The 14127-nt window shown below is 37.7% G+C and overlaps 1 protein-coding gene across 11 annotated transcripts in view; it reads left to right on the top strand.

The window, feature by feature from the left end:
* ATXN2 (ataxin 2) overlaps nucleotides 1-14127 on the top strand; it is a 53068-nt gene that overhangs the window by 11368 nt on the left and 27573 nt on the right. For 9 of the 11 annotated variants that reach the window (XM_052796671.1, XM_052796667.1, XM_052796663.1 and 6 more), the window contains exons 6-10: nucleotides 6730-6854; nucleotides 8125-8216; nucleotides 11012-11209; nucleotides 11729-11907; nucleotides 13422-13631. In XM_052796671.1, coding sequence (XP_052652631.1) covers nucleotides 6730-6854; nucleotides 8125-8216; nucleotides 11012-11209; nucleotides 11729-11907; nucleotides 13422-13631 — 804 coding nt within the window. The remainder of the gene's footprint in view (nucleotides 1-6729; nucleotides 6855-8124; nucleotides 8217-11011; nucleotides 11210-11728; nucleotides 11908-13421; nucleotides 13632-14127) is intronic. The other 2 variants (XM_052796672.1, XM_052796673.1) reach the window with 1 other exon arrangement.

Consider the following 14127-nt stretch of genomic DNA (forward strand, 5'->3'; position numbering starts at 1 on the left):
TATAATGGGTGTGCTACGAACATCACTTTAATGTAAATGCAAACTGGGCTCTCCATTACCCAATCTTCACAGATTTTGAGCAGATGAAGAATATACTACTACTTCTAGGAATAATTACTCAGTAGAAGTTTTCTAGAAGAAAATGACTGCTTCAGGTTGAACAGTCACTCAGTTCACTTTATTAGGTGGAATGTCTTTGAATCTAAATCTCATAAGTAGCTGGAGAGGAGAGCTGAAATAAAGCTGTAGAGACTTGGAGCAAGATAAACTGGAAGGCTGCAAAACTCAATAACCTGTAGTGGGTAAATTAATATGCTTTCCATTTTGTCTCAAAAATGTATTATCTTGAAATGATACTTGAAAGTGTAAGTCAGTCTCTGATCATACCTGTGAATTAGAGCAATGAAGGGCTTTCTGCTTCTTGGGAAATTAAATAAGCAAGGATTCAAAAGAATGGAAGTGTATGAACATGCATGCAGGAACTGCTGGCCTTTTGTTCTTACAAATAAACCCAAATCTTCATGGTACTGAGTCAGATAAGCCTGTGTGACTCAGTAAAAACTGAGTCTGAACTCCTAGGTGAGGAGACGGTGTTCCTTGCCGCGTTTGTATTGGGAATGGTTACTGTCTGGTGCCCAGAGAAGTTTGACAGTGTTGCAGTTATCCAGGAACAAATTTTTAAATTGCTTAGCCCTCAATGTTTTTTGGCTTTCACAGACAAGTTAGTAGACAGTTTGGACATATTTGGTTGGAAAGGCAGCATGCTCTCCATTTTTTAAAAATGTAGTCAAAACAAAAGGGCACTTCCCGAGCACTCTGTTGCCATAGGAGAGGCGTACCTAGAGTAGGGTTTGTTTGGGTCTGTGTATGTATTTTCTACCACTTAGGAGACTACTAGACTTTGAGGAGGCCTTGAGGTAAACTTAATTTCTGCAAAAGGTACTGTTTTGGAAATTTTAGTGCATCCTGGTTTCCTGGTTCAGTATAAGTATCTAGAGTTCTGTGGATTTTTATTTTGGCATTTGCTTCTCTGCTGAGCTGGAGGAGTGTGGACAAATGGTGCTCTTGACTGTGGGTCTTGATCTTCTGACTTAGCCTCAGACTTGAATAGCAGAGATGTTAGCTGCATTGTCTGCCTGTTTGACCAAGTCAGACAGAAGAGACTGGAAGAGTACTGGGAAAGAGCAGCAGGTGGGGAGAAAGGGATAGGGATAGATTTTCCTTTCAGAAGAGTGGAAAATACAGTTGTGTCTGAAAGAACCATCTGAAATAGTCTGCCAAGCACCTTTCATTGCTATCGTACTTGTGCGGCTTCAGAACAGTGAGCTGATAATTCGTCCTGAAGCTACATCAGTAGTGCAAGTGCAAGGGAGGTAATGGCACTATAGGCTTGGGGTGGGTGAAACCACCCTGTTTGGAAGCAGCAGTCTTAGATTTCCTTCTGCCAGGCATGACATTGCACCTTTAGATGCACCAGTAGAGAAAGTGTGGTGCCTGCCCAGATTGTAGAAATTGGAAGGCTTGGGAGAAAAAAATAGTAGGTCTGCGTAGATAGGGACGTTGTAACAGTTTGTGTTTAAAAAATAAATCTGTCCCTGCTTCCTGGGGCCTTATTTGCAACTCCGTCAGTCTGCATAGACCTTTGTGCTCGTGTAGATTGCTGTTAGGCTTCAGAAGGAAGGGAAAGGAATCACCTGAGGGTGTCTCACGGTGGAATTGGGGCTTTCTGCAGTACAGGCAGGCTGATGAATGAAACATGCATTGGAAATCTCAGGTGAAATTGTATTCTATCCATCACCCCCCTTTCAGACTATTCTGTCTTCATTTAAAGAGGGACAGATGCTGTCTTCTGCATGTGGCAGTGGAAATTGACTGCTAAAAATCCACTCTAATGTGCAAGTTGAAATCCTTGGCTGTATGTCTGCTTCACCTTCTGAGGCAAAGGTGAAGTGCCTAGATCTCGTAGTTGCTAGATTACATGGGCTGCATGATTGAAATAGGAGGGTTTATTTCTCCTGTGTTCTACAGAACAAGCTTCTAGCAGTGTTTCCTGTAGTCTTAAACACTGATCAGTCGACAGTGCTGGTTTGCATATGATTCAAATTTGAGTAAGGCTTCAGAGTTGTCTTCTTGGCTTCTCTTTAAAGACAAGACAATTCAAGATCATAACTACTGTTAAAGTAAAAGGCTTCTACAATGTTTTTATTGTTTTTTTGGCACCCTTACTGCATTCTGAGAAAAATATTACAAATCCAATGAAAAAAGGCTGAAGAGAATTGGCTATTTAAGTTTTTCCTTGAATTAGCACTGAAAATGGCATCCTTCCAGAGAAAGTGTTGCAAGGGGAATAGCAGTAGGCATATTATGAACAAAGGAAGGAAATGTTGGCTCTGGAAAGCTGGTGGTAACTGGTTTTAATGTTTCAAATCAGTAGTAAGTAGTTACAAAACAAATGAGAGTTTACTGTTGAAACCTTTAAGATGAAACCTCAGTTTACTTTGGGCCATGCTAAACCTGATCAAAGCTTGGAGTGTGCAGCATGAACACCTTTGGCACATAATGCCGATTGGTTTAATAGCATCTGAACTGCAGAGTTGCACTTAATTGCGTATTTGTGCTTTCCACCATTAGTAGCTCAAAACATGTTTGCGAAAACAAGCATGTTAAACACTGAAATTAATTAAACCCGGACTCTTAATTGCTCTATTCTGGCAATTTTTTCTTTTAACTCATTTAATAGCACATACTTGAAGAATTTGCCCAAGCTGAGTTTTTCTCAGAATGTGTATATTTGCCTTTACTTATTGTGAATTTCTGTCACACAGAATTGTCCTTGGGATTTTTTTTTTTCCAGTTAGCAGGCTTTAAAACAAGAAGTGAGGTCTTTGATATCAAACTTCTTTGCTTAGGAGATGTCACATTAAGCAGGTACAGAGGTGGCAGGGGCTAATTGAGTGTTATAGCTCAAGCTCTTTGTTTGACCAGTTTTCATTTGATCTTAAACTTGGGTTTTACCATGTAGAAGAGGAATTGATTAAAAAATTTGGCCATGTCAAGGTGTCATGTGAATTGCTCATTCAACGGCTCAGAGATATGAGGCACCAGATAAGGGGGAGGCTGAGCTTGTGCAGTCAGTATCTTGTCTGTTATTTCTCTGCCAGTCAGCACTTGTACCAGCAGTTCATGTTTTAGCCTCTACTTTGCTAATAATCTTAAGAGCAATATTTTTGTTTTGGAAACAATTATTTGTAGAATTTATTTTTTACATATGTTCTCAATTTTGTTGCTCATTAATTTTGGTAAAGTCTTGTTTGACTAGCCGCATTTTTAATCTGTGTCCCATGTGCTTGCCTAGCTGTTTGTTCCAGGAAAACAGTGATCTGTGCCTTGCGGTACTGTTCTGCTACATTTAAACTTTGCCTGGATGCTCCTGAGACCATATTGTCTGACTAGAAGTCTGCCTTTGTAGCTTGGATTTCTCCTAACTCTGGAGTTTCTTTGAGTTGTAGAGGTTAAGCTGATGTTGCAGTCTCACTTGTGACTTTCATTCTAAAGTGAGGGAGAAATGAAGAGCAGTGAAGCTTCCTGTGCCCCATGATATCCTGGATTCTACTGGGAAATTTAGCATTGACTGTACACATCTTACTCGGATCTGTAGCATTTGTTAGATGGTGGAGTTTTTGTTTTGACTTGGGCTTTTTTTTCCCCCAGTTCATGTCTATCATTATAATTTTTAACAGCACTCTGCTGAATGTTTATGTGGCTTTTTAAATAAGAAAATTAGTGGGTTGAGTAGATGAGCCTTGTTAAGCGAGTATTTTATTCACAGTATCCAAAATGGCACAGTTGTGTATGGAGTTTGTCTGAAGTAATTTAATAGAAGTTAAGGAAATATGCTTCTGAAATACAGAAGATTACCTCCATCAGGTGCTGTCATCAGTCCTCCTAACTCTTATTTATCTAATCTCATTGGAGAAGAGTTCCCTCTACTCCCAGTGAAGTAATGTAGAAGCAAATTTCACAGTTTCCTAAGTGACGTAAGCAGCCTCCAACTTGCATTTGGTGTAGAATGTCCAGTCTGAGAGGATCAAACATGAAACACTGAATTAATGATGTTCGGCACAGAAGCAGCACTGCTCTCTCTGGGTTATGGCAGTGTTAGCTATGGGGTATTGATAAGGTAAACACAGAGTTTCCAAATACAAGTGCCTTACTTTTGCCTCCCTGTTAAATGTGCTCTTTAGTTACTACTTAGCTGTGGATTGAGGCAGTACTGTGTTACTATGTAGTTTCAGATGACATTTAAACATATCTTCTGTTGTAGTATATTTTAAAAGCTGTTTGGTTGAATGGAAACTGAGATGTTTTCTTTCAAGTTGGTATACCTTAGAAATCTGTAGGCCACATGGAGGGGTTTTTTTTTTGAAGCAAAATGGGGAAGTACATGGGGCTGTTAATAGGTGGGAACATTGCTGAGGTTTTACTGTGGAAATGATCTGTGCAAGGTGGGAGATGTATAATTGGTCTGAGTATGTCTGTGAGAGGGACTGAAAGAGTTTAGCTTTGCCTGAATTCAGCCATATAATGTGAAAAAATCCACCTGTATTTATATCTGATGTCTTCCAATTTTTTCTCTCTCCGTATCTGTTGTAGTTCCTTCAGAAACAGGTAACTTTTTTGGCAGTCACTCTATGTCTCTGCATCTTGCCTTTCATAATGCTTTTGTTACCATAATATGTAACAGGAACGTAATATCTTTGCTCGCACATTTATGGCACTATAAAACATGCATGCGTAACTTCACAGAATCATATAGAGTATCTTGCAGTTAGTTGGTGACTTCTGTTTTCACCCTTGATTTTTACCTATTCTGAACAGTTGAAAATGCAACGATTGAAATTTTGCATCAGTGCATAGGTAGTACAACGATACAATGACACCCTTTCAGAACAGTTTATAAGTAACCCCAGAATGTGCCTGCTAAAGGCATTGCATTTAGTGACGCGCTAAAATACGATCTCACTTCAAAGTGTTAACCTCCAGCTGCGTAGGTACTGTCACAGCTTTGGTTGGCAGACTGTGACATCTCACAAGGTGATTGATGCAGGTTTTTGCAATTTCACATGAGCCCTAACAGTGGTGTGCCTTGTTAGGTGTCTCTCTTTCATTTGGCTTTCTTTTCTTATTTTACTGATTCTTTTGTATTTGAAATGAATGTTTAGCTAATAAACTCTTATTTTTCATACATCTTCTATAACGTTTCATAAGCTTATTAACAATGCTTAATCGCTTACCCATAGTTCCTTTGGTGTTTGTGTATGAGTTGAGCGAGCATTTCATGAGATAGTGCTGAATGTTATTAGACTAAACACAGTTAACTTTTATGACAGATCATACCAATATATGTGCAGAACTTCACTGTGAAATTGGGTAAAACAGGAATAATAAGCTATGTTAGCAGTCTCTCTTTAAAAAATCTTCAGTGATTGTTTAAAAACTGTAGCATCAGTGGCCAACTTCATATGTTGTGAATTCTTTTCATGATGGCTTTAAAGTTCGTTTTTCTTGGTAAGATTTCAGATCTTGCCAAAAGTTAATTTAAGCCACATTCTTCAATATCTGGCACTGCCTGGTGGTTTGATCTCATCTTTTCTAAAGGTCTAAAATGTTTGCTCCTTATTTTATCAGTAGAGTGATAATAGGAAATTCTAGGTTGAAGGCTTATTTATTTTAGGCTTATTTATTTATTTATAAGCTTAAAACAAGCTTACTTTATTTTTTAAAGTTCCTTCTGTTTAAGTATGGTAACTCAGATCTAGTTGCTTACAAATATAAAAGCTTGGCTTCCTTGATGAATGGCTTTGTACTTTTTTTTTTTTACAGCACTTTAATATTCTAGTATTATTCGTTCTTAAGTCTGGCTTGAAACCTGAACAAGTGAAAATAAAAGCTCATGTTCTTTATTGATTTCATACACATTTTTATAATTTTTATAAACAATAGCAGACCCTTACTGCTTATTTATTTTCATATGTTGTTGAGAACAAGAGGTAGACAGTTTCTGAATCTTGCTGTGTGATGTGGGTAAGCTGCTGCTTGAAAAAGCTTTTACAGGAAAGAAGACACCTCCGTTCATGTCAGTGAACGGGTGCACCAACCTAATGGATAATTGAGTTACACTGCAAAGGGAGTAAAAGTGTGTGCATGCGTGCTGGTGTGTTGAGGAATTGTGGAAATTGAAGAAACTCAGGTATTTGAAGGGAAACTTGTATTTTGCCCATTTCGGAAATGGGTTTGGGTTGCATTCATGCTTTTTTTTGATATTTGCATAATGTTAGTATGCATTTGTGTGGGCTGTTTGGAAAAGCATATTGTACAAGTCTTGGGTTTTTTAGAGGAGTGGGGAGCCTCAGGTAGTCCCTGTCCCACCCTGTCCTGCCCCCCCCAACCATACATGTAGCTTGTGTAAAATATTTTGAAATAACTGAAAGTAATTACTGCTATTCTTTGATATATTAGAAGTTAGTCTGTACTTTCATAGTTACTCTATGAAGTAGGTACCTTTCTACTGTAATCCTGTTGAGTGCAGCAACTACATGAGAAGCTGAATGATATTTAATGTGCCTGCAATTCAGCTATATTTGGTTGTTCCTCAGATAAACTAGTGTGTACATCTTCCCGTACTTAACCAAACTGATTTCACCCCCATCCCTCCCCACTCCATTGTAGATGCTTTTACTGATTCAGCCATCAGTGCTAAAGTAAATGGTGAACACAAGGAAAAGGATCTTGAACCATGGGATGGAGGAGAGACCACCGCTACTGAGGAGCTTGAGGCATTGGAGACAGATGTTGTAAGTAATGCTTTTTTATCATCTATGACAGTCTGTAGAAAATAAGCTATTCCTCTGGACATGCCTTGGAACAATTCCTTAATTTTAATCTAGTAATGAACTTCTGACTAAAATTGCTGGCCTACATTGTATAGATGTATGTTCAGTCTTTGCTAGCAGCTGCCACAGTACTTTTTTACAATTTGAATAAGAATAGCTGGATTTCAAATGCCACTTTTGGCAAATATTGACAAATGGCAGCTGCTGTGGTAAGGGACATGTTTGACTCATGGACTGGCTGAAAGAGGAGCTTTTATTAAGGACTCCAAATTCAGCAATACACTGAAGTGATTTATGTTTAATCAGAGCATTCCTGTCTGACTATCATTGCATTTGGAAATTATGGCGAAATTGTGCTTAGCTAACTGTCTCTGAGCTAAGATGAAGGAAATTGATGGAAGTCTGACCCATGACTTAATAAGCACAGATACAATCTCAGTAGATTATGGATCGTTAGATGAAAAGTGTGGTCTCAAATGACGTTTCTTTATATATCATAGCAGTCAGCTTTTACTCAATCATGCATTCTTTTTAGTAAGGTATTCAGACTGCAGTATGTTAAAGAAAGAGGATAATGTTACTGATTAGAGGAGAACCTCGTCATGTTGCTGTGGAGCATATTAATTTTGGATAGAACAGTTATCCTGTCAATTTTAGTGTACATATTGTACAGCTGAGATTTATTAGAATACTTAATACTGTCAGTGCTTTTATAAAACATTCAAAACATTTATCGGTGTGCTTGAGTGCTGTAATAGCAATTTTACTAAAGTGGGGAAGTTGTGCAGATCAACAGGGTCTTCTGCTTGTGGTGTATCTCTCAGATAATTGCATTAGTAGTGCATTTGAAAAGTTTCAGCACTTGCCACAGCAAGGGACACTTCTAATGTTCAGAAGTGTCAATTTGCACTTTTTGGAAAAGGCATTCATGTATGTATTTCTTGCTAGCTAGTAATCTTCTAGTACAGAGTGGGCATGGTACTTAAAAACCTCATAAAAACAATTCAAATACACACAACAAACAAAAAACTGGCTTTTGAAGGTAAAATCTATGCATCTGATGAACAAACTTCCCTGAAATAAGTTGTGGCTTTAGTAACCTTGTTATCTGGACAGTAAATTCATAGGCCCAGGAAAAAGGGCAAAAGGTTTAACTTCTGCCATCAGCCCTTAATTTTAAGGGAATGTGTTTCCAGTGTCATTTTGAAAAACGAGCGTCATTTTCTTCTAGTCTAATGGATGGGATCCCAATGACATGTTTCGTTACAATGAAGAAAATTATGGTGTAGTATCAACTTATGACAGCAGTTTATCTTCTTATACGTAAGTTCCAAAATATTTTGTTACTAGATTTGTCTTTAATGTTCTCCCTGTTTTGACAGACTTTATATTCTGAAGATAATTTTACATACTTTCTGAAGTTGTGGAATCGAATAACTGAAAAAGCAATGAATGAATAGTGCTTAAGAAACCTTGCCAGTGTTCTGTGAATAGTTAGATGTAGTAATCATTATATATTCCCTTAAATGGGCACAGTTCATTCCCATTGCAACATTTTCTGAATTCAGGCATGCAATAATGCTATTCCTTACAAAAACTTTTATGAATAGGGTGGAAAATACCAAATTGTGAAACTGTCTTTACGTAGCTGCTATACCTATAGTTTGTGTTTTAACCTAGCAGAACAGTTTGACTAAATCCTAATTTTATTGAGGCAATTGATCTGGTAGATATTGGAATGTTGAAATGTTGCTGATAACTAAGGGGGGGTTGTGTGCTGTGAATGACTTATATAGCAGACTTGTCCAGCTCTAAACTAAAGTTTTAGTTACAATATAGTATCAACTTGAATATAGAAGTAGTATAAAGCCTGCTCTGGCTACTTTGGCAATGTGGACCTGTTCCCAATAGTCTGCAGCTATAATGTTAACTGCAACTGCAAAACAAATCAATTGCAGATGTTCAACAGCCATTGTGAAATGTCTTTAATATTTTCCCACTCTTTTAACCCCCAAAGTGTAAGCTTATTTTTGAATGTAAAGGAATTGCAGTGAGTATTTTGATTTTTGTGTATAGAATTGGAGCGCTTGTCTCTGGTTCAACAACTGGAGCACAGGTCTCTGGTTCAACAATTTTATTTTTACTATTTTGTTAAAATAGACCTGTAACATGGTGATAATCAAAGTGTCTTAATCGGCTTATATTTGAATCCTGGGGAAGCTGTTCTTTCGTATACTTCACTGCTCCATGTACTTTTTGTACTTTTGAACTTTAGTCTTCCATCTTTCTGCTTTATGGATATTAATGGAAACAGATTAAAAACATGAAGGTGGCTTTAAATTGCCAGAGACAAATTCTGTTGTTTCCTAGTCAAGCAACATGCTTTGCATATCAGTCTGCTAAACTGGGAAACTTTTCCTGATTCTCCAAGTATGTGATGAGCAGCAGTGTAGCTAAATGCTTGTATGTGCAACTGAAGGATTGTAAAGGATTTATTGTCTGATTGTTTTCTCTCCCTAGAGCTAAGCGTTAGCAGGTATAATTTGTCAAACTGCATAAAGGTACAAGTTTGTGTTCTAGCAAGTGTACTGCATTAGTATGTTGATCAGCTGCTGTACATGCTTCTCTCATCACTGGGGTTCTGAACAATGTCATCTTGCCCATCCCCTTTGTTTCATCTTTAATGGTCTTTTCCCTGTTAGAAAATGTAAAATCATTCTTTTGCTTGTTTAGGTTGCCATCAGTGCTACTGCATACATACCTTCATTTTTTTCAGTCACTTTAAATAAATGAGGATGTATTGGGTGTTCTCCTTTCTTGTGTGTATACTTAAAATAGGGTAAGCGAGGCCCATGACTTCAGGTTTGTATGCATTGTGTTCATGCATATCTTATTTGAGCCAAAGCTTTATGCTGAAGGGTAAGGTTTTTATTTAATATTCTTGCAGTTAACCATTGATAAGGCCAGTAGATGTCTCGATTGGCCAAAAATGTGTGTATGGGGAAAAATTTGTGATGCAGTAGCTGAGTGCTAGCTTGGAATTTGGCAAAAGCCACTTGTTTTCCTAGTTCTGCCACCAACGCTTGAGTAATCTTGCATATATTATTTCATACTTGGCTTGTATCTCCACCTACTTTCTTTGTTCTTCTTTTTTATATTATTCAAAATATGTGCAGTAGTGATTATATAACACCCAGCATGGTGTGGTCCAAGCCTTAACTGTGTTCTGTATTTTTATGTAGTTTATTCTGAAGTAAGGTTGGATGAAACAACTTTTGGAACTCAAAATTAGAATCGGGGACAAAGCACAAAGTTGTTTTATAAAACCTGATACTTTTAACAAAAATTAGAACAGGTGAAAACCCAAACCATGAGTGGACAGAAGGAAGTGCCAGGTATGATGTCCATCTCTAGTTATCTCTTCCAGTATTTCATTGCTCATCTACTGAATTCTTACTTGGTGGCTTTCCTAAGGGAGCTGCATATGGGTTTTGCAATATGCTATTACCTAATACAGATACAAGGAATGAATGGTTTTCAGATCCTAGGACATGGCAAATGAGTCATGGGTTTCTGGTCCCATGCTCTAATGTATTGCATTCATCTTTTCTGCAGTTATTCATAACAGGAAGAGCTGAAATTCTATGGCTGGAATTATCAAAGGATTAAGCATGTAACTCTTGAATTTCAGTAGGATTGGGGACTCTTGTGTCTGTTGGGAATGTGTAAATAGCTAAAGAGATTAAAATTTGGTCTCTTATGGTAGGTTCCTATCTAAACAACAGACTAAGGCTTTTTATTACTAATGTGCTCAACCATGTCAAAAGTTGGAGCCTTTACATAGCTTTAGGGACTAGGGATTTTGCAAGTCATATGGAAAAAGCTCTGCACCCTGACCTCGGCTCTCTAGGCAGGTAAATGACACAGAATTTGCACATAATATCAAACCAGTCCAGGAATACAGACATACTTATATTAAAAAAGACAGCAAGTCTGCTGGCTTAAAAGCAAGGTTTTTTTACTCTGACTTGGTTAGAATTAATGCTGTGTAATTTTTGTAGCTCCTTTGTGCTTTTGAATGCATTTCAGAGATTCTTTTCCTTTCCATTGTCTTTTAGGGTGCCATTAGAAAGAGATAATTCAGAGGAGTTTTTAAAACGGGAAGCCAGAGCAACTCAATTAGCAGAGGAAATTGAATCAAGTGCCCAATACAAAGCTCGGGTTGCCTTGGAAAATGATGAAAGAACAGAAGAAGAAAAATATACTGCTGTTCAGAGAAATGCTAATGAACGAGAAGGACATAGTGTCAACACTAGGTACTTGCACGCTATAAATAGTATTTTTATTTAAATGATGTACATATTTTGGTACAGTTGCAATTTACTCATTGAAACTGTGCTTTTTCAGCAGGGCTGATTAGGTTAGGAACGTTGTGTAAACAATCGTGCTGGTTTTGGCACTCATGCTAACTTGTACACCTCTGCCTGGCCCTCTGTATTATCTCTGTAGTGAAACAGACTTCCCCATTCTGATATGTCACTGTGGTGAAATCATACCAAATTACAGGAAAGGGCAGTGGTTTTGGTATGTCATGGAGAATTTCAGGCATTAGTACTAAATCATTCAGTGTCTGTGGGCACATAGAAAGTGGACTGTGTGGTCAGTATCAAAAGCCAATTCATGAGGTGAATGTTAGGTCAACATCTGATAGTATTTAGAATTTTCCTTTAGCTTGATTTGAGAAAGATAGAAAATATCAGCAGAGTACTTGATCAGGTACTTTTCATTGTCTTTCAGTTCTGTCTTAACACTGATAGAAATTTGCTGTGTTTCAGAGAAAATAAATACATTCCACCTGGACAGAGGAATAGAGATGTCCTGTCCTGGGGAAGTGGAAGACAAAACTCACCAAGGATGGGCCAGTCTGGATCAGGCCCACCAATTTCAAGGTCTGGATCCCATACTTCAGAATTCAGTCCTAACTCTGGAGCAGATCAAAGAGTAGTTAACGGAGGCAAGTATCTGAAGTCTAAATGAATGTGCCTTATAAAATTGCAGTCAATTATCTAATTATGTTGAAACTGTGTATGCTATGGTCTTAGGATATGTATTTTGTAAGTTAGGTTAGCATTCATCATTTAACACAGAGGTGGTGATTTTGATTTGGGTTTAACTTACTCATAATGAAACATGCGTTTGACTGCACTGTATGTAGCTTTGTGGAGCAGAAATGTCACTTGTTTTCCTTCTCAAACACCTTTGTCTTAGATGATGGTGCAGTATGTGGTTTTAAAGATTAAAAATTGCTTTATGTATTGCTACTGCTAAGCTCTGTGTGGAGGAGTAGCAATGCTGACACCTAGTGAAAGGGAGGTGGCAGCCGAGGAAGTGTCACTCTTCAATTCAGTTTCCCATAAAAAAGAATAAAGCAACTAGCTGACTTCACGATGATGGCGGGGGGCAGGGGGCGAGAAATCATTGTTGGGAAAGTAGGAGAAGTGTTAGGGGAAAAGGAATCAAAAGCCTTCTCTCTAAATAGCTATTTGAGTATTTTCTGCTGTACACATGGGTAATATTTTATAAACAGACATCACTGGGCACTGTATAGCAGGAATTCGTGTTTCATAAGCCAAACACCATTTTTTGAGATGGATTTCAGCAGTAGCCTATCCTTGAGGCATTATTTTTATAAGTTAAAAATGCTATTACGTGAGGTTGCTGTGAATAAATGAAAAATACATAATACTCAAGTGCCTCTATCTGGAGAGGAAGTCTGAGAAACATCTAAAGGTAAGTGAGACTTCCTTTTCAAATACAGAGTCAGCTGTATAAAGGATGTACAACTGAGTCTTGCCCAAACAATGCTAACCTTGAAGTTTGTTTGTAGTATTTGTGGTTTCTGTCATCCTATTACTCTGCTGAATGAACTTGATATACGTAAAATATTCAGAATGGCTTGTGAATTCAATTTCTTTGTTTTGGAAACAATGAACCCTATATCCTAGATTTAAATACTACATTAATACTTCAGATAACTGATAAAGGCATAAATGTCAGGATTCAGACACTGAACACCGCTGTTTTTTGTAAAGATACAGTTCCTAGAATTGATATTGCTCATCATTTGGTTTGAAAATAGCAGTTTGTATAGTCAATACTATATGTGAACCACTGTTTGAGAACCTCTGGTAGCTATTTAAGGACCTTGTCAAGAGTGATGCGTACTGTAGAACATATATATGATAGGCTAACAGATCAAACTTTACTGTCTATTCCTTAGTAGTATTTGTAGATCCTAATTAACCCTTTGGGGAGTTTGTGACATTCAGATGTTAAATTTGACCTGAAGTGGAGGAAATAACCTTGCAGAGGCTATTTTATTGGTTGCAGAAATAAACTAATCTATCCCCAAAGGGTTAAACATGAAAAATCATTTTGTCATATTTTACTTTTTTTTTTCTGTTGACCTTTTTCCCCATAATTTTTCTTTAGTTTTTATACTTTCCTTCATATCATTTGTTCTGTCAGGTGTTCCCTGGCCATCGCCTTGCCCATCTCCTTCCTCTCGCCCACCTTCTCGCTACCAGTCAGGTCCCAACTCTCTTCCACCTCGGGCAGCCACCCCTACACGGCCGCCCTCCAGGCCCCCCTCGCGGCCCTCCAGGCCCCCGTCTCACCCCTCTGCTCATGGTTCTCCAGCTCCTGTCTCTACTATGCCTAAACGCATGTCTTCAGAAGGTACAATACCACGATTTGTTCATGTTTTTGTTTGTCTTTGTTTAACTCCTTTGTGAGTTTAATTACAAAATTGTTTTTCCTCTTCATTACTTAACCTATAATTTGTGTTTAACTTTAGTTTATCAGACTATTTCTATTAACCTTTTTATTTGAAGAACTTTACAAAAACAAAATAAAGCTGTGAAATTTCCCAAGTTGGTATGAAATAAACTCAGCTTTGTAAACGCTGCTCAGTGTCTTAACTTAACCAACAGCAACATGCAGGACCTGATAACTTTAGAGGGCATTTTTAGGAATGTAAATTTATATGAAGTATCAAATATTTTAATACAGTTGTTCCACAAAAAGCCATTTCAAATTTAACTAAATAATTGAATTACCTTTTGTAAAAAACCCAACAATAGTACTAACAAAAATGCTGTATTCAGAGAAGTGCACTGTGGAATGGGATAGGATAAGCTGCTTCAAAGGTGAATCTGTAGAGGACTTTAGATCT

The sequence above is a fragment of the Harpia harpyja genome, chromosome 9 (assembly GCF_026419915.1).
Source record: "Harpia harpyja isolate bHarHar1 chromosome 9, bHarHar1 primary haplotype, whole genome shotgun sequence".
Classification (NCBI taxonomy): Eukaryota; Metazoa; Chordata; class Aves; order Accipitriformes; family Accipitridae; genus Harpia; species Harpia harpyja.